Source organism: Trichoderma asperellum, chromosome 6 (assembly GCF_020647865.1).
Source record: "Trichoderma asperellum chromosome 6, complete sequence".
Lineage (NCBI taxonomy): Eukaryota > Fungi > Ascomycota > Sordariomycetes > Hypocreales > Hypocreaceae > Trichoderma > Trichoderma asperellum.
Genome location: NC_089420.1, coordinates 2,485,068 through 2,503,768, shown reverse-complemented (window position 1 = coordinate 2,503,768; position 18,701 = coordinate 2,485,068). Strand labels below are relative to the sequence as shown.

Sequence of the window (18,701 nt, the reverse complement as noted above, 5' to 3'; positions counted from 1 at the left end):
TACCGCCTTTTAAAGACCCGGAGACGGACCAGTCGCTTTTCGCTGAAAACAGACCAGCTTCCCCGCGCCAATGGCTGATTGCTCGGCTCGAGGGAGGGAATTCCCCATCTTTGTCTGCATCTGACGAAGTTATATAAGAGCCCTGAGTAAGACATAGCATGTTGATCTATGGCTGCATAGCACACCCTCTCATTTGTCATTTGTGATCGAGTACCTAAGCTCTTTGTCTTGTTAGACTTAGACAATTTAACAGGATCAAGCAAGCAAAACCACCATCTACGCGAAGAGGAGCGCACTGCAGAAGATCCTTGATACTCTGAGTGTCTTTTTTTTTTTTTTTTTTTTTTTTTTTCGATCTTTTTCATTTCTCTCTCTCTCTTTTTTCTTACCACGCTATTTCGCTTTGTCAGGCATTCAGCAAACCCCTTTTCCAATTGTTGCTGCTGGCGTTATCTCTGTTGCCCCCCTTACCACACCCTCAACAATTCGCTCTTGCAGGTTTGGCTTCCCTTTTTTTCGGCATTTCCCAAGTCTCGCATAGGAGCTGGCACCTAACTTGACGCTAGTCTCTGCGATTGAAGGCCGGCCGTGATATAGAGCTGCAGCTCGAAGGTTCCCGGCTCAGCCTGACTGCGCAGTTCGGCGAAATTCCTCGCTGCTGGTCATCGTGCCATTGCATTGCAGCGTCGTGATCGTCCGGCCTTCGCAGTTTGGCGTTTTGAGTGGTACGCTGTGCCTGCATCCTGCATCTTCGGGCCATTTGGGGGGAAATTAAACCATACAGGGGCCAAATCCGCAGCACCACTCAATGGACGCCACTGGGGAGCTCTGAGTCGCCAATCCGACAGCCACCCAGCCGAAAATCGCGCGAATTTTCTCCATTCTGTTAGGACGGACATTTTTACCACCAAATTTCTCGTGCGCAGAACGAGTACTACTTGTACGGAGTACATCGTCAGTATACGGCCCTTTTCACCAGCGTCTCCAGCTTGGGCCACATTCGCTCCGCAGTTGCGTATGCGGGCGTCTCCATGGACGGTTGTTTCTCCACGGCTGACTGCGCGAGGGTTTTCTCATACGGAGTACAATCCCGTGGGAGCGTTTGAGGCTTGATAGCGGCTGTAGGCTGGAGCATGTACTGTGAGTGATGACGCGAATTGGGGGACCTTGGCCGAATTTTGGGGGTCCAATTGCTTAATTTTGCTCTGTTAGCTGCACAGGATCCTACCGTCAAGACGGCGTGCCACCAGGACAAGGTTCGAGGCCTCGGCGCCTCGTGGCGCGGTGGTGGTGAGAGCGACAGGGTGGTGCGAGGGCAAACCGAGCAATGCGCCGGACGCAGGTCGACGCAGCCCATTGCCAATCATGTGTGGCTGCTATCCATGCTGTTAGTGCTGCTGGCTCTCGTGAGTGTGCTTTCATTTCCATCGTCATTCTGCCCCAAGCTGTTCTGGAAACTCTCCAGCGCCCACGTCACTCCGTCCTCTGCCCCGTACCGACGTAACAGCTAGGCACGACCAGCTCCTCAGTGGATGCCCGTGTCCCTTGGGGAACATTCCAGAGTTTGCAGCTTGGACGGATATTCCGGTGGCCATCAGCTCCAAAGCCTCTGGAGCTGCTCCGGCGTGTGATGGGTGGAGAGACCTGAGCCTTGGCCGCCATGATTCGCTGGCCGCGTCCACGTCTGCGGGAGTCTCAGTGGTAGGCTGCGCTAAGCATGGAGCTCTCGGCCAAAAACCGCCCCGCGCCGTCCCCAGAGTTGGGGCTAATCCCTGTGCGATCCATGCTCGCTGCACTCAATCCGCATCAATGCGCAAAGTATAACGTACCCACGATAGTGTCTGGCCGCTAACGTTTATTGCTACCGATTTCTAGCTCGTTCATCTCGTGCTCCATGACGCCAAGGTCGACGCACTCATCTTCCAGCTCCCGTGGGCGTGCCAGCTTTTCTCCTTTCTCCATCTCCATCTTCCTCCAACAGCTCACTGGCCACTCTCTTCTCTGACCTCTCAGCTCACGATCCAAGAAGACCTCATCTGCCCGCGACTGACGCACCTCACACTCTCACCACCAACGTCGCGAGTCCTCACCATGGGTCTAGCAGAGCACACAAACAAGATTGTCTCCGAGTTCGACTTTTCGGACGAGGAGCTCAATCGCCATGTCCAAGAATTCCTGAAGCAGACCGGTATGTTTTGCCGCAATTCCTCATGGCATTGAGCTGGAGCTGGTCTTGCAGCTGCTTGTGCCCAACTGCTTGCGCTCAACTGCTTGCGTTCACTACTAACATCAACATCATCGTAGAGTCGGGATTGAAAGAAGATGGAACCAGTCTCAGCCAAATTCCTTCCTACGTAACTGCCGTGCCCGACGGCACTGAGAGCGTAAGTAATCTCACTCATTCCCGAGCTTAGCTGAAGAGGGGCCATCAAACTGAACAATTCGGCTCCGTTTTTTAGGGTGTCTATCTAGCCGTAGATTTGGGCGGCACAAACTTTCGCGTTTGCTCCGTTTCTCTCAACGGCGACAGCACTTTCAACCTGACCTACAACAAGGTTGCCATTCCCAAGAATCTCATGGTCGCCAAGACCGCAAGAGATCTTTTCGCCTTCTTGGCGAAGCAGATTGAGCTTTTCCTCCGAGAGCACCACAAAGAGCACTTCGAGGGCGCGACATCTCGTCGCAACACCAGTAGCTTCCCCGAGGGCTACCACGATGAGCAGATCTTTCGCCTTGGCTTCACATTCAGCTTCCCAGTCCAGCAGCTTGGCATCAACAAGGGCAAGCTGATCCGATGGACCAAGGGCTTCGACATTCCCGATGCAATCGGCAAAGATGTCTGCAAGCTTCTCCAAGACGAGATTGATCGACTTGGTCTTCCGGTCAAGGTCGCTGCCTTGGTCAACGACACCGTAGGAACACTCATGGCTCGTTCATACACTTCTGCCGGAAAGCACCGCTCTATCCTTGGTGCCATCTTTGGCACGGGTACTAATGGCGCCTACATCGAGAAGACATCAAATATCAAGAAGCCAATCAAGGGCGAATACAATACCTCAACTGGCGAAATGGTCATCAACACTGAGTGGGGCTCCTTTGATAACCAGCTCAACGTTCTCCCCTCAACGGTATGGGACGCCGCTCTGGACAGAGACAGTGTCAACCCGGGCATTCAGATGTACGAGAAGCGAGTCTCGGGCATGTTCCTGGGCGAGATTGTACGATTGGCGGTTGCAGACATGATCAAGGACGAGGACACATCCTTATTCCGCGACACAAACTCCAGCTACAATGATTGGTCAACCACCACAAACATCAGCCCTAAGTCTGGACTTCTGTCCCAATGGGGACTGGACACTGCCATCTTGTCCGTAGCTGCGGCCGACAACACTCCTGAGCTATCAACTATCCGACAAGAGTTGGAGAACACGCTCCAAGTTTATACTCCCTCTTTGGAAGATGCGCAAGCATTCAAGGCTGTTGCAGGCGCTGTTGTCCGCAGAGCGGCTAGACTATCAGCTGTCGCAATTGGTGCCATCGTTCTCCAATCAGGAAAGCTAGACGACCCCGAAGAAGAGATTGTCGACATTGGTGTGGACGGCAGTCTGGTTGAGCACTACCCGTTCTTCCGAGATATGATTTATGAAGCTCTGCGTGCCATCGACGGCATTGGCCCCAGTGGCGCGGATAAGATTCGCATCGGTATCGCTAAGGACGGTAGTGGAGTTGGCGCAGCGTTGATTGCTTTGATTGCGCAGAAGATGGAGAAGCCTGGAGATTTCCTTGCTGACCTGCGACGGGATATTAAGCGGAGACTGTCTCAGCCATTTGAATCACCTGGTATAGTTTCCTCTCCCTCTTGAATGCCCTCAGGCATGCTAACCTACTTTCCAGCGGAGGAATCATCACTTTTGTCTTTTCCAGCATTGGTTGCGGGCGGCGTTGGTATTGGCGCACTTGCTGCATTTTTATGGAGCAGATACAGCAGCTTTAGGCTCAGCAACTAAAGAGGTGGCATGTTTAGGCGCTGTATAATCTGGGGAGGCTGTTTTTTTATAACTGATTCTAATTTTGTTTTACGGCTTCTTCTTCTTTTTTTTTTTTTTACACCGACGTTTGGAAGGGGGATATCAAAGATTATAGGAGGCGTCATTGCACTTGTGGACAAAAAGTTTTTTCTGGATATCAAAGAATCTCGTTGATGGGACGGGTTTAGTACGATTGTCATGTACGCTATGGAGACATCAACTATCTATTTATATGTTTGTATGTCTATGTTTTTATGTAACCGTGTCTTCATTTTTCTTTGGAAGTCTACGTGATGAATAAGTAGACTGACTGCACTAAGGAGAAGAAGTGATTTCTATTCTCAGAGTCGTATTAAAAGTGTTTCTAGTTTGTTATTTGAAAAGTCTACATCATCAATCGCTGTGGTAATTCGTGACTCCCATACGGAGTGCATTATTCGTAGTTTATAGAATCGTTTCACCTAGAAGTTCTATGGCGCCAATGTCTTTTTTTTCGCTTTTTTTTTTTTTTGTTCCTATTGTCCAAATGCGGCGGCTGGATAAGATCTATCTCTCTTCTTCCTTACGGTGGAGCTGCTCCTCGAGCTCGCGCCAGATCCGGGTTCGCTGCCATTCTTTGGCGGCCCGAGAAGAGTCGGCGCCATGTCCGCGGGGAGGTCATTCCACTCTGTCTCGGGGCGCTGGTTCTGGAAGGATTGGCCTGATGCGACTCTGACGGGAGGCCTTGTCGCCGGGGGAGCACCGTTACTGGCAGCGGGAGGAGTGGCAGGAGCACCAGCAGCAGCAGGCGGCGGTATCTGGCTCGTCATTGGCGGAAGGCTCATGACTGCAGCGGTGGTGCTGGTTATATTAGGTCGAGAGATGGGCGGTGTTGATGAGGGAAGGGCATTGAGCACGGAAGCGCCGACGGGCTTGGAGACGACCCAGGCTGAGTCGGGACGCAGCTTGAGATAGTAGCCCTTGATAGCTGGTTCGTGCTTCTCGAAGCCTCTCGCCTTGTACCAGTGCAAACCCTCTTCATTCTCGGTCCATACGTGCGCCGTCACAGTCCGGACATCCAATGCCGGGTCCGTCACGACAGCGGCAATGACGTTGTCCAGCGCAGCGGCAATGAGACCCATTGAGCGGTATGGGGACAGCAGGCAGAGCGACTGGATGTACAGGTTCTGGGGCACCTGGGGGCCGCCGTCTGGGGCTCGGACGTCAATGTCGGGCTCGACGCGGCAGACGATGCCGCCTATGGGCTTGGGCTCGCTGCCATCGTGGGACCAGGTGATGACGCGGGAGAAGCGGCCGGTGACGGGGTCGGCGGCGCGGTTGTAGAAAGTCTCGGGGTAGCTGACGGGTAGAAGGAGGGAGTTGAGGCGGCGCAGGGCGTTGATGTCGGCTGGGATGATGGCGCGGATGGCGGCTTCGCGGGGTAGATTCGGATTTGAGCTTGGACTTGGATTGGGAGACGTCCGATGCGGGGTGAGATCGGAGAGAGGATGGGACTGCGATTGCGATTGAGGTGGTGATGTTGATGTGGCGGGTACAGAAGAGAGAGGAATCGTAGAGGCGTCGACGGCGATGTCTTTGCTGCTGTTATTACTGCTATTTTGGCTTTGTGACGGAGGAGGAGCGTATTTGGGCGTCTTGGCCTGGAAGAAGGATCGGATAGACATTTGCGATGGTTTGCTGGTGGTGGGGAGTGACATGGCGAGCAGGCAGGTATAAAACGAAGGATGGGGGGTGAAGAAGGGATTGACGAGGTCGCGTGGGTGGACAAGAGAAGGATGATGGAACAAAGAGATGGGGGAATTAAAGAGAGGGCGAGAGTTAAAACAAACAATCTCGGATCAGTGAGTGAATCAATGCAAAGGGAACCAAGTCTCCGGAGAAGAGCCGCAAGAATGCAAGCAAACACGTAGATTCTGGAGTGGAACGTGTCAATGGGTTTTCTGGATAGCCTGCCGATCTTGACTTATATCCATTCAGGGGACCGTCTGACGGCGGAGTAATTCCGGAGTCTCGAGTGGCTGCTTGCAAAAACGGTTCTGCGATCAACTCCATCTCTACGTTAGCGGCGTTCTTATCAGCCACAGCGATAAGATTGGGCGGCGTTTCAGGGGACTGAACTGCGAGAGAGTTTCGCGTGGCTGGGCGGTTTTTGCCGACGCTGCCTGTGACTGGGCGGCGATGTGCGATGCAAATCTGTGTGTACATGTACGTAATCTGCAAATCGATGTGCGAATCTGTGATTGCGCGATGCGGGCAGGGGAGGGGGGGTCGCCGAGAAGAGATTGCTCTCGATTCTGGGCGTCTGCTGGCCGGATTCGCTCTTGTTGGGTGTATGAAGCCTGTAAGGGATGTTGCTGGGCTCGGCTTGTTGGCTGCAGAGAGCTGCACTGCGGCGCAAGCGAGACGGTACCTGTAAAGTACCGCTAATCAGCGAGTGCTCCCTCCTACAGGCTCCCTGACGGCCCCTAGACCCCCAGCGGCTACAGAAGCGCCCAGTACCTGTACCCAGTGACTACAACGGAGGTTTTAGCGACCATGCAACTGCCTTATAGAGCGGGCAGCCACTGTAAAGTCAGCAGGCAAGCGAGCATGGGGTGCGTCTGGCCTCAATCGCAACTCCGATTCTGCACTGCGCTCGATTTAGCCTTTAAACTTCTTTTCGCAAATCCACCCACAGAAGGCCTTGCAGCCAGCAGAGCTGAAAGAGAGACGCTCTGCCTTTCGCCACGCTGCATAAATAACCAGACAGCGAGGGCGCACAAACCGCTCGACGCAGCCCGCAGAAAGGGAGAATCAACCACCATCAATTCCTTCATCTGTCGCCTTTGATCCTTCATCTCCATCGCGAGGAAACCGATTCGTGGCCAAGAATCCAACCAGCAATCACCCCTTCACAGCACGCCCACGGCCCAACCCCCGACTTTACGCAGCGAAAATCATGGTGCACGGTGCCTAGTGCAAAGTGCAAGCGTGCTGTGACGAAAGGAGCCGCTGCGGCGAACCACTATTTCGATGCTAGCAGCATCACTCGCTTTCCAACCTCGAACCTTAATCATCATCCTCTGTTCGCTTTGTCTTTAGCCTTCCGTCAGATCAGCCGGGGGCGATACATCCGGCACCGTTCCATTCCGCCCGGGATTCCTCCGTCATTCATCACACGACGCCAAGTTGCACAGAAGCCGGCACACGCACACTCCACGCACCACACACACCTCAGCTGTGCTGGGAACTTTTTTAATTTTTTATTATCTTACCTTGTTTATCTTATTCACCCTTGGTCCCCCATCCAGGGCTCGCAGCCGCCCATCATGAATTCAGCCTCGGGTCGGGCGGGCATCATCCGTGCCCGTGATGATGCTGGCAGCATGGATAAACTGGTGAGTCGTCGATTTGATGCATTTCCCATTCCCGCCCTTTAGGCCGGAGCACCACTTCTTGCTGGGCCCCAGAGGCTAAGGCGCTGCTGGCTTTGCGCTGCCGCCGCCGTCCCCATAGAAGAGGAGCATTGCTGCATGCATCGCATCGCCAATCAATGCCTCGAGTCATCTCTCTGGTGAGATGTAGCTGCTGACAATGCCTGCCCTTTGTTTGCTTTAGGCGCATTCGGTGCTCGATGATGTGCTGTACAACATCGTGTCGGATCTGTTGATGAAGACGCACCGGGAGGAGAAGACGGCTAGAGCGACCACTGCCGCCATTCGAGTGGAGAAGTTGGCTTCAGATGCCTCGGAGAGTTCGACGCCCGACTCAAGACCCGACGTGCGAGTCGAGACGGATGCCGCCATCTACGAGGATGGCAAGGTGCTCCTAAAAGGCAACCCTCTCAAGACGACGACGGATATCCTGTGCCCCCGATGCCATCTACCGCGATTACTGTATCCCACCGACGGCAAAGGCGCCCGAAAGCCCGACCCTACCGTCGTCTACTGCAAAAAGCACCCATTCATCGAGAAGCCCGGATGCGACATCTACGGCCAGAGCTGGGTAGGACCGGGCCCTGGTAGGGGCAAGAAGAAGAAGGACTCGGATAAGAAAGATGACGGTGGCTCCGAGCAGCGCCCTCCCAATGTCCTCTCCTTCCCTTCTGCCACGTGCAGCAAGTGCAAGAGATGCATCCTGGTTACACGGCTAAATAATCACATGGGGTCTTGCATTGGCAACAGCGGTCGTAACGCCAGCCGAGCAGCTGCTCAAAGGATGAATGGCAGCGGCTCTCAGAACGAACCTACTCCTCCACCCTCCCAAAAGGCCACGCCCACGCCGGCGTCCCGAGCCCAAAGCCCTAGGAAGCGAGACGTGAGCGACGACGATGACGACTCGGAGACTAGTCACAAGAAGAAGAAGATAAAGCACGGCTTGACGAAGAAAGTCATAATCAAGACAAAGTCCTCACTGAAGAAGGATAAGATCAAGAGCAGTTCATTAAGCCAGGAGCAGAAGGCAGATTACAGTGTGCCTTCGCCAAAGGTGCTGAACAAGGTCAAGTCCAAAACAGACAGCCCAGTTAAGAAGCTGAAAGTGGGCAAACCAGTTATGAGCTCACCCATGAAGAATGGTCGAGATATCGATGCAGAGTCCGAGTCCTCAGAAACCCTCTCTTCGCCGCCTGCAGGCCACCGTTAAAAACAAGAGAATTGAATCAAGCAATCTAGGAATTCGCGCATACATGCATATGTTTTGCATCGCTACTATTGCTGGTGGATTGGATATGGATAGACTCGAAACGGATGGGGCTTGACGCTTTTATATCCATGGTAACTGTATTATTTTTTCTTCTTTCAACGCACTATAAAGACAAAAGAGGTGAAGGCAAACGGGGAACGAAACCTCAGGCTTATTTGCTTTTTGCATTTGATTTGATGTGCGGATTCTGGAGGTGGTTGGCTATGGGCTGGCCTACTGGCTTTACATAAAGACGACGATTAAACCAGCATCCCGGAGAACACGGGAACTTGGCGTTTGGGGGCTAAAATGAGTCTATTACTTTTTGATTTTCTTTTATCAGGCTGGCTAAGCCTGTATGTATAAAGCACGGCATTTCTTTCGTTCTAAATCTTGTGCCATTTTAATTCTTTGTGGTGCTGTCCATGATCTGTGAGATTTCTTTCTTTTTATGATGCCACCACTGCTGCTTCATTTACATTGACGCGTGTGTTGGATATTCGTCAACCAACGCCTTGCTATGCTGTCTATCTATACAGAGCCGTAAGCCACAACACACGTATATACGTGCCTATTACGTATGTATCATACCTCGAAGCCGATTCAAGTACATCTCGAATCATTATTTCTCCTCTCCGTCGCACGTCGCATGCCCCAAGGCGGAAAAAAAAAATTCTGAAGAAAAATGGATAAAACGAATCGTCGCCCTTTCAATCTTGCTCTTCACCTTCCACCACGTTGGCGCTGATCAATTTGACATCCTCGACTGGCCTATCCTCCGGCCCTGTGGGCACCATGCCCATTCGCTTCACCACGCCCAAGCCGCTCTTGACCCTGCCAAAAATGGTATGCTTCCCGTCAAGCCACGGCGTCGGCGCCAGCGTGATGAAGAACTGTGAGCCGTTTGTATTGGGCCCCGCGTTGGCCATGCTGAGGATGCCCGCGCCGGTGTGTCTCAGGCTCGGGTCAATCTCGTCTTCGAACTTGTCGCCATAGATGGAGGAGCCGCCGCGTCCTGTGCCCGTGGGGTCGCCGCCCTGGATCATGAAGTCCGGGATGATGCGGTGGAAGATTGTGGAGGAGAAGTAGCCGCGGCGGGCGAGGGTGGCGAAGTTGTCGCAGGTTTTGGGGGCTTGGGTGGTGTAGAGTTCGAGGGTGATTGTGCCCTGTTTATTTTGTTTGACAATTAGCACGTATTCTTTTTTTTTTTTTTTTTTTAACCCAGTCTTTGGAAGTGAGTGGTTACCATTGAGGTTTCTAGGACGACGTTTGTGGTCATGGTTATTGAGATCGAGGCTGGTTCAATTGAAGGCTGAATAATGGCTTAGAATTGGTGATGTTATTGTATGGGGAAAACTAAAAAAATGGATATGGAGAGGATCAATGTTGTCACTGCGGGACGAGGCTGCGATGTTAGGCGCTGGAGATGCCTGTTGCTGCTGGGCGCTATCGCGGCGCCCTATTGGCTGCCTCGCCTAGCTTGCAGCGATAGTCGTTTTAGTGGCCGCTTTAGTGGCCTCTCTCTGCCTTGTAGCGGCCAGGCTTTGCAACAGCTTTGATTCATAGCTCGTGACTTGGCATATAAGGCACCAGTGCCTTTTCAAGCGCAGACTTTCCTTCTTATTGCCTTCTTTCTTCTTCTTCCATTCTCCCTTTTGCGTTTTACTACTGTCTTTGGAGATTCAGCAAGGTATCGCACGGATTGGAGACTTGAAATGGTTCGTTTGTCGCTGCCGACGCCATAAAGCCAGCCTTATTGAGTTCAGACCACGTTTTCGTTTCTTTGCTCTCTCTTATTCGACAACATCTCCACGAATCTCTGAGATTATTGCCCATCTGTCATTTGCCACGGTATATGTTGATATAGAGCGATGGCTGCCACAAATGTCACCCTCATGGAGGGCTTGGACGGCCTTAATGTTACCCTCAATGACACAGCAGCTGGTGCCACTCCTGCCACGATAATGGACACCTTACAGGATATGGATTTCCTCCTTCTTGAGCTCAAGCTCGTCACTGGTGCCATGGGAATCATTTACCTCGGGGCCCATGCATCTTTACGCCGTCCACCATCTGCGGCCATCTCAAAGGATAAGAAGCGGCGGAAGCAGGATGACGAGGCGTTTACCCAAGGACTGGAGCTTTCTGATGCAATCCTTTTCCCAATCATGGCAGCGATCGTTCTTGTTGGGCTGTATTATCTTATCCAGTGGCTTCAAGACCCTGCTCTCATTAACAAGATTCTACGGTCTTACATGACGACGGCGTCTATGGCGAGCTTGTTGACCTTTTATGCTCATGGCATTCAAGTGGTATCGTCGTTTGTATTCCCTCGTTTTTGGCGTGGCAGAGACGGCAAACTCCGCAGAGTCGATCAAACCAAGAATACAGTCGCCGTGTGTGATGATGCAGGTAACGAAATTGAGAGCTCTGGTGTTGGGGGGACGAACCCGCTCCCCGGAGCGCTGGCCTTCCTTGCGCCAGCTGCGTGGCTGCAGAAGAAGGCCTGGGAGCTGAGAGATCTTTTTACGAGACATTGGCTGCTGGAGGTGTTTGCTCATGGCATGGGTAAGGAGACGATCCATATCAAGTTTGCGCATATGATGGCGCTTCTGATGTCCGTGGTGACGGCAATTGTCTATTTTGCAACTTCTTGGTCGTTTCTCTCCAACATACTGGGCTATGGAATGTGCTACGGGTCGTTTTTGCTTCTCTCGCCTACTGATTTTCTCACTGGGTCGCTGGTTTTGTGGGGCCTCTTCTTCTACGATATCTTCATGGTCTTTTACACGTGAGTTGCCTTGTCTCTCTTTGCGCCGTTTGATATGCTGCTGGGACTATTTACTTACCCGTTATGTATTCGTGTAGCCCCTATATGGTGACGGTAGCAACAACTCTGGATGTCCCTATTAAGCTCACATTTGAGGCGGCATCAAGGAAGAGCATCCTCGGATTGGGAGACATTGTGATTCCTGGAATGGTCATTGGCTGGGCGCTGCGACTCGATCTTTGGATCCACTACTACAGAAAGATCAAGTACGAATCTACCGACTTGAAAATTATGGAGAAGGATTCTACCTCGGGGGAGATCATCACACGAAGTGAGACTAAGCACAGAGAAATCAAGGTTCCATATGTGGATGCCAAGGGAAACTGGGGAGAACGCATCTGGACTCGCCAGTCTTTGGGCCTATCTGGCTCAGAAAGCTTACCTCCTGATGTAGCCGCATCAAAGTTTTCTAAGACGTATTTTTATGCCTCCATGGTAGGATACTTTTTGGGAATGATGGTCACGCTCGCCATGTTGCTCATCTTCAAGCACGGGCAGCCGGCGCTGCTATATCTCGTGCCAGGCGTGCTCGGGTCGCTACTTTTGACCAGCTTGGTGCGTGGAGAGTTCAAAGAGCTATGGATGTACACGGAGGATGGAAGCCTTGATACAGTCGACGTCGTGGTGGATCTGGACGGCAATGGCAAGGCGGTGAAGACGATTGGCAAGCTGGAGAATGGCGTGGTAGATACGACCAAGGATGACAAGAAGAATAATGATGAAAAGGAGAAGGAGAAGGAAAAAGAGAAGAAGGAAGAAGAAGAGAAAAAGAAGAGTGCTGAAGCCGGACAAACGAGCAGAAAAGGGCACAAAGTCTTTTCAATATCACTGGAAGCACCGCCAGAGGGAGTATAAGATGAAGCAGTTGCATCCTTGTCATATACAAAGGAGACGGATCTCTTGAATTATCAGATAAAGGAATAGAGGAACAATGTATAATCATCGTGCCCTGGTCCAATATTTGGTTAAAACCGGGTTGATAAGCCGAAAACATGTCAGTTTATATCCCATCTTGTACAAGAATAATGCAAGAGCATGTACACGTATGAATGTAACCAAGCCTGCGGCTCTGCGGGCCGAAGGCGGGGAACTGACGGCGGGAGAGCTGATTGGCAGCGGCAATCTCACCCGTCTGTCTCAAAGACTCATCTCACTCATCCGCGATGCTAGATTTCACTCATATAGAACATAGTCATATGCAGCGTTGATACAGCGTATCGTTTATTGAAACACGACTTCTCGCCATTATATACATCCACACATATGCTTTGAAAGAAAGCAGGTTTAATAAAACCCCCCCCACGAACAAGCCATCATGGCCCAGCCTGCCGTCTTCCTTTGGGCTCTCGATACTCGAAACCTATGGCCCGAAGCTAAAGAGACCAAAGAGCTTCCCGGAGCAGTACGTTTCCCCCCTTCCCTCTCATGAGTCTTCATCTTTTCACAGCCATTCATCAGACTCACACTATCAAACTCCCACTATTTTGAACCTTCCATCGGGACTGACTAAAAACGCCCAACCCAATTTCCACAGGCCCGCCGCGCTCTCGCTCTCCTCAGCGAAACCGAACAGGCCGCCGTCCTCAAGTACTACTTCGTCCGGGACGCCAAGCTGTCCCTCGCCTCATCGCTGCTCAAGCGCCTCGCCATCTCGCGCTTCTGCCGCGTGCCCTGGGCCTCCGCCACGGCCGTGCGCGACGCCCGCACCAAGCCCGTCTTCATCACGCCCTCTGGCGACGAGCCGCTGCTCTTCAACGTCACGCACCAGGCCGGCGTGGTGGTGCTCTTCGGCGCGTATCTGCCGCCCGCGGGCGTCGCCATCGGCACGGACATTGTCTGCGCGGGGGAGCGGCGCGAGCGGGATCTCAGGCACGTTGAGACGCAGGGGTGGCCGTCGTACGTCAACCTGCACAGCGACGTGCTCTCGCCGGTGGAGGTGCAGCGGCTGTGCGGGCTGCGGATCCCCGACCGCCAGAAGCTGTTGGATTACTTTTACGCGCTGTGGTGTCTCCGCGAGGCGTATGTCAAGATGACGGGCGAGGCGCTGCTTGCGCCGTGGCTGGCCGACTTGGAGATGCGGTACTATTCGCCCCCCGGGGAGATTCCGCCCGAGGGGTCCAACAAGACGCTGGAAGTGTGGTTCAAGGGCAGCAGGGTGACTGATGTGGATGTGAAGCTGGACAGGGCCATTGGGGACGAGTACATGATTAGCACCGTTGTGAGGAGGGGAGAGGGAGATGTAGGGCTGGATGTGCCGCCGCCGGAGAATTTGGATCTGGAGGAGACGTTGAAGGCTGCGGAGGGTTTGTTGCAGGAGCTGGGACAGTGATATATATATATATATATATATATTGTGGCATGTATGCTTCCCTATTCATGAAAGAGATGGGATGAAAATGAAAGAGAGACATGAAGCAGAAAGCGATGGATTATACATGATTTATTTGATAGCGAGCAGAGCACATGTATTGCAGATTATGACAACCTTCTTTTTTTGAGACAATGGAAAATCTCACAGTTCAGTTGCATGTATTTTCTTATTTTCTTTGTTTTAATTTGCTTATTTTCTTTGAGAGAGTCATCTCTCTTTGCAATTTTTGCTGTAATGGAAAGACTTTTTTTGCGAAAAAGCGGAGAAACGCGTCCACCTTTTCTCACTTTCCTTCTTTAACTTTCTTTACAATTGCTTACCAAAAAATTCCAAAAGCGTCTTGTATCCCCTTTCATACTCCTCTTTGACACGGTCATTCGTCAGGTCGGAACGCGCGGCCATCCAGCCATGGATCTGGTCCGCAAAAGTCTCGACGTGGTGAGGGACTTTGAGCGCCTCTTCGAACTGCTTGACAGCCGTGACATCCTCGTCCTTAGATGCCAGCAGGGCAAAAGGGACGGTGAGGCCCTCGGCGTCGGCCGGGTCGACCATGGCGGGATGGGCGGCCGCGGCGGCTGCGAAGGGGTTGGTGGGAGCCTTGACGGTGAGGGCAACGACTTTGCCGCCCCAGCAGTACTGTTGGGATGTGTCAGAGTCTCTTTCCTGCGTGGGCTTTGATAGTACTTGAGAGGGGAGAAGTGTGGGTAACACGGCATTAAGATAATGGATATAGATAGACTTACACCCAGCATGGCTAACTTGGAAACTGACGGGCTGTGAGCCTTGACGGCATCCACGTACTCTGGAACATAACCAGCAATCTTGGGAGGAGGGAAAGTGGCAAAGAATTCGCCCAGGGCCTTTTGCTTCTCCGGGGTATCAGGAGGGTAGCTGCCTCGAGTGTCAGCATTTGATGCTTCAGGAACATGATATCATCCACAATTTCGATGAATGTCTACTTAGGTGACCTGGGGTAGGATCAACTTACTACTCAATGGGGCAGGGCTTGCCCTTGAACCAGTCGGGCATGAACACCTTATACTTCTGATGTTCGTCGCTGAAGGCGAGGATGTCGGCACCTTGGACGGTCTGGTCAAAGTAGCCAAAGATGTCATAGACAACGACAATGGCCTTGGTAGCGTCGGCGGGGCCAGTGACATCTAGATGGTTTCATCAGCAGCAGAATCAACCTTTGATCTGATTACGTTTTCATTTTCACTTCATTTTCACTTCATTCTTCTCAGGACCCCTCCCTTTCACCGACTGGCTTGCGTGGCTGTCACATTGAAGCAACGCCGGTAAATGAAGGAGGGCATCGTGATCATGATCATGTGCGAAGGAGGCAGAAAAACGGGAGCTGGGAGAAGAAGAGAAGCTTGAAGAAAGATGGACATACATGTCTTGTAGCCACCGATTTCCTCGTATGAGCCCTTGGGCTTGTATCCTTTGGACACAATTGGAGGGATGTTGCAGCAGGCGGCGCTGTGGCCGTGAGAGGCGGGCATGGCAGACATGGCGCGGATCTGGGCTGCGGCGGCGGCTGCGACTTCGGATGTGAGTTGGTGATGGTGCAGAGACCGAGATTGGGGTTGAAGCTGTCGGGAGCTGGCCTGGAGATGATTGGAGGGGCGTTGCGAGAGGTCGAAGAGGGGGCGGAGGCTTCTGTTGCTGCGGGGACCACCAGATGGAAGCTGGAGATGCGTGGCACGTCTCATGAGACGGTGCGGGTCGAGCCGAACAGCGGGCAATCGGTTGGGCTTCAAAACAGCGCGTGATTCTTGACGCTGTTGCTTCTGTGTGCTGGCGTTGATGCAAGCAGTGCGAAGAGCATCTAAACGTTTACATACCTTATCAATCAAGCGACTCGATGTGACGACAGTCTTTGGGCGCTGACGTAGGTATTTTGTAAGGAGCCCTGCTGCAATACCACCTGTCTGCACACAGCGGTATCGCCACTTGAATTGGCAATGGCCTATAAAACAATACAAGCAACAAACACCACTGCTGGTTTTGTTTACATGTCCCCATAAAAGTTCGGGCTGTGGATGGACCAGAGGCGGGGATGGATGCATCATTCATACCTAACACTGGCATTATAAAGCACAGCAGCAGAGCCCATTGAGAAAACAAGTGGAGGCCATAAAGTCTGAGAGCTCCGAGGTTCAGCAAGGTGGGGGCGGGGTCTGGGTAGACCAGCTGGTGATGTCAGCGAAATGGCCATGTAGCGATATATGAGAAAGATACGCGGTCGAGATGGAGAGGAGGTAGAAGAGGATGATGGAGAAAAAGAAGAAGAGAAGTAGTAATGAATAAAAGAAGAAAAAGATGAAAGAGGGGCTGTAGTCTTGGTAGTTATATCTCCTTACTGGTCCTGTCGCAGACAGAAGGAGAGTAATCGTAAACATAAGAAAAGGAGCAAGAAAGAAAATTCAGCATCACCTTCATACGTCTGGCAGACAGAGTTGGCAGATGAACAATAGATACTCAGATATTCACCCAAAGTGTTGTAAGACCAAAGAATATTCCTAGTCGTACTCTAAGAGAGACTCCCAGTGCCTGATTCATCAAGTATGCAATCCATCTCACAGCTAACCATTCCAGGCCGCCCATCAGAGTCGGCTGAAAGCAAAGAATATATGAAAAGAAGAGAGAGATAGCGAGATGGGGAATATGTCGAAGGATCCTTGTCCTTTATTGTGCTTCAGGCATGGCAAAAGTACCCGCTCTCTGTCCATATCACCTCTTTCGACTCTCCTCCGTGCCATCGGAAGCAGGGTATCATCTCAGATCGATTCTCGCATGTTGCTGTCACGCCATGGCCAATTTCATCGGCAAGTCTTTCTGCCTGTTCCATGATTTGAGCCGTTGGTTCCCACAAGATGACTTCTTTGAGGCCATATCCACAGGCTTCTTGTACAGCCATGGAGAGCACCATCCTGATCCCACCCTCCATTCTATCGCGACGCCGCACGTCCATACACCCCAAGTACAGTCTTCGTTTCTCAAAGTCGTGCACCCAAAACGCCGAGACGGTGGTGTTTGACTTCACATCATGAAATCTGGCCCCCACAGTGATGCTGTTTGGGGCAAACCAGGCAGCCCATCGTCTTAACATAAACTCCCTGGATGAAGCTCGCAGCAAGTGCCATTTCATAAGCTCTGTAGACAAGATGACCTGTGCATGCGTAGTAGGGTGTTTGACGGCACTCATCGCCATCATGGGGAGACCATTATACTCACGATGCCAAAGATCAAGATCCTCCACCTTCAAATATGCCAAGTGCGGCACATAATTTGGGTACTGGTCGAAATAGCCCTTTAATGCGCTGAATTGTAAGTCTCCCAGTGCGATTCGAAGCTGTCTAGCAGGAAGTGGCCTCTAGCCACACCTTTGAAACAGTTGCGTCTTGGGGCCGCTATACAGCACGCTGAAGGCAATGTGCTCCTCGCCCTTTCTGCTATCTATCTGTTCAGCTAGGAGCTTTAGGAAATGCGTGGCAAACCGTTGATTCCGATTTTCAAAATCCGTGATTACTTGTGATATGACCATTGCTCGGACCAGCTTGGCGCCCCCTTTGGTCGTGCTCACGAGCCCTTGTCTGTGATAAGCAGAAGCTCCTGTATAGACGAGATTGTGATTGCTAGCATCGAGCAGGAGCCAAGTTTCTTGGTCACCCTTCGGTGGTAGGATACTCGTCGCTGCTTTCTCTAAGTTGTAGTAATCATCTGTCCGCAAAGTTTCATCCACAGACCATCCAACCATCCGCCAATAATTTCGCATCTGCTCTGTTGTCTTTGGATATCCAAGAATGGTAGTATCCTGAACAGAGCTGCTGGGAACTGGACCGTCGTCTCCTGTAAATGGATCGCCAGAGTCGTCGCTTACTATTCTTTCATGCCATCCCTCCCAACGACGCGCCGTCTCCTGGTCCCATTCGATCAACAGCTTCCCCCATGCAGTCAATCTATCTAGGCGTAGAATTTCATTCTGAAAGAGTAATGAGGTTAGTTTGGGGGTTTATAGGTTAGCGAGCAGCTTCACAGAGTCTTGCCTTGTTGATATCGGGATGTAAGTCTGTATAAGAGACATCATTTCCAGCATTGGGGGCCTCTGCCAAGAGTCTCTGTACGGAATCGCCCATCGCTGCTTACAAAAATCTGGCTTTTCTCTTGATACAAATGCACGTAAACAAATGCACGGCGTAAGTTTGAGTAAGATGTAAATGTAAAGAGCCCAGCAGTAGACAAGCCCAACAGCTATCCAATGCGCCTAAAGAAGCCTGCAGCAAGGAACACGAGGAGAAAATACCAATGAGAAAGCCAGAGAGCACCTTAGCCGTTTGGCTTTGGTGAGCGTAGCTTGTCTGGGGATTCTGCGTGGCGAAAGAAATAAACATGAAAACGAACCACTGGACGCTCGCATTCGCAGCCGTCGAAGTTGACGTGCCTTCCCTACCGCGGCTGTTCAAGGATACACAGCATTTTGGAAGCTACGAGTTACTACAATCTGAACCTCTCTTGCCCTGCTTTTCTCTTCTTCTCTTGCCCTCTTCCTATTTCTCCTCAGTTCTCCTCCCTTCTCCTTTTCCCACACGTGTGCTTTTCTTTACTATCTGTTCTCGCGTATATGATCCCCCCTCAACAGTACCAATTTCTTATTGTCGTTGGTCCAAAGAGCCATCAGCCCACCTTTGCTTGTTAATGCCGAATTTGCATTTCTTCTCGACACCTTTGCGAAGCTGTGTCTGGCCAATTCATTTCCAAGCCGCCCGACTTTACTCCTATTTTCAGCAACTGCGATAAAGTTTGA

General features: G+C 51.8%; 8 protein-coding genes across 8 annotated transcripts; 5 read left to right on the top strand and 3 right to left on the bottom strand.

Annotated features, from left to right (window-relative positions):
* Nucleotides 1-70: 70 nt before the first annotated feature.
* Nucleotides 71-692, top strand: TrAFT101_010244 (uncharacterized protein; the record flags this gene model as incomplete). Its single annotated transcript, XM_066128895.1, has 2 exons — nucleotides 71-112; nucleotides 567-692. 2 exons carry the CDS (start codon nucleotides 71-73, stop codon nucleotides 690-692), a joined length of 168 nt encoding a protein of 55 aa, XP_065985021.1.
* Nucleotides 693-1,133: 441 nt separating this feature from the next.
* TrAFT101_010243 (uncharacterized protein) lies at nucleotides 1,134-4,007 on the top strand (the record flags this gene model as incomplete). The annotated part of the gene is made up of 6 exons (XM_066128894.1): nucleotides 1,134-1,140; nucleotides 1,213-1,406; nucleotides 1,876-2,188; nucleotides 2,305-2,384; nucleotides 2,460-3,840; nucleotides 3,895-4,007. 6 exons carry the CDS (start codon nucleotides 1,134-1,136, stop codon nucleotides 4,005-4,007), a joined length of 2,088 nt encoding a protein of 695 aa, XP_065985020.1.
* TrAFT101_010242 (uncharacterized protein) lies at nucleotides 3,671-6,268 on the bottom strand. Its single transcript, XM_066128893.1, has one exon. The coding sequence runs from the start codon at nucleotides 5,723-5,725 to the stop codon at nucleotides 4,544-4,546; it is 1,182 nt and encodes a 393-aa protein (XP_065985019.1). The 5' UTR covers nucleotides 5,726-6,268; the 3' UTR covers nucleotides 3,671-4,543.
* A 396-nt stretch (nucleotides 6,269-6,664) lies between these two features.
* Nucleotides 6,665-9,535, top strand: TrAFT101_010241 (uncharacterized protein). The gene is made up of 2 exons (XM_024901204.2): nucleotides 6,665-7,405; nucleotides 7,626-9,535. The coding sequence occupies exons 1-2, from the start codon at nucleotides 7,337-7,339 to the stop codon at nucleotides 8,649-8,651; spliced, it is 1,095 nt and encodes a 364-aa protein (XP_024756036.1). The 5' UTR covers nucleotides 6,665-7,336; the 3' UTR covers nucleotides 8,652-9,535.
* CYP1 (heme binding) lies at nucleotides 8,990-10,058 on the bottom strand. Its single transcript, XM_024902801.2, has 3 exons — nucleotides 9,937-10,058; nucleotides 9,282-9,856; nucleotides 8,990-9,221 (listed from the first exon to the last, which is right to left on the bottom strand). Exons 1-2 carry the CDS (start codon nucleotides 9,967-9,969, stop codon nucleotides 9,401-9,403), a joined length of 489 nt encoding a protein of 162 aa, XP_024756035.1. The 5' UTR covers nucleotides 9,970-10,058; the 3' UTR covers nucleotides 8,990-9,221; nucleotides 9,282-9,400.
* Nucleotides 10,059-10,242: 184 nt separating this feature from the next.
* TrAFT101_010239 (uncharacterized protein) lies at nucleotides 10,243-12,530 on the top strand. The gene is made up of 2 exons (XM_024901193.2): nucleotides 10,243-11,481; nucleotides 11,559-12,530. Exons 1-2 carry the CDS (start codon nucleotides 10,562-10,564, stop codon nucleotides 12,373-12,375), a joined length of 1,737 nt encoding a protein of 578 aa, XP_024756034.2. The 5' UTR covers nucleotides 10,243-10,561; the 3' UTR covers nucleotides 12,376-12,530.
* A 94-nt stretch (nucleotides 12,531-12,624) lies between these two features.
* Nucleotides 12,625-14,046, top strand: TrAFT101_010238 (uncharacterized protein). Its single transcript, XM_024908880.2, has 2 exons — nucleotides 12,625-12,922; nucleotides 13,055-14,046. The coding sequence occupies exons 1-2, from the start codon at nucleotides 12,836-12,838 to the stop codon at nucleotides 13,847-13,849; spliced, it is 882 nt and encodes a 293-aa protein (XP_024756033.1). The 5' UTR covers nucleotides 12,625-12,835; the 3' UTR covers nucleotides 13,850-14,046.
* Nucleotides 13,292-18,033, bottom strand: TrAFT101_010237 (uncharacterized protein; the record flags this gene model as incomplete). Its single annotated transcript, XM_066128892.1, has 7 exons — nucleotides 13,292-14,574; nucleotides 14,635-14,782; nucleotides 14,880-15,051; nucleotides 15,288-15,684; nucleotides 16,632-17,217; nucleotides 17,281-17,860; nucleotides 17,934-18,033. The coding sequence occupies 7 exons, from the start codon at nucleotides 18,031-18,033 to the stop codon at nucleotides 14,272-14,274; spliced, it is 2,286 nt and encodes a 761-aa protein (XP_065985018.1). The 3' UTR covers nucleotides 13,292-14,271.
* Nucleotides 18,034-18,701: the final 668 nt, after the last annotated feature.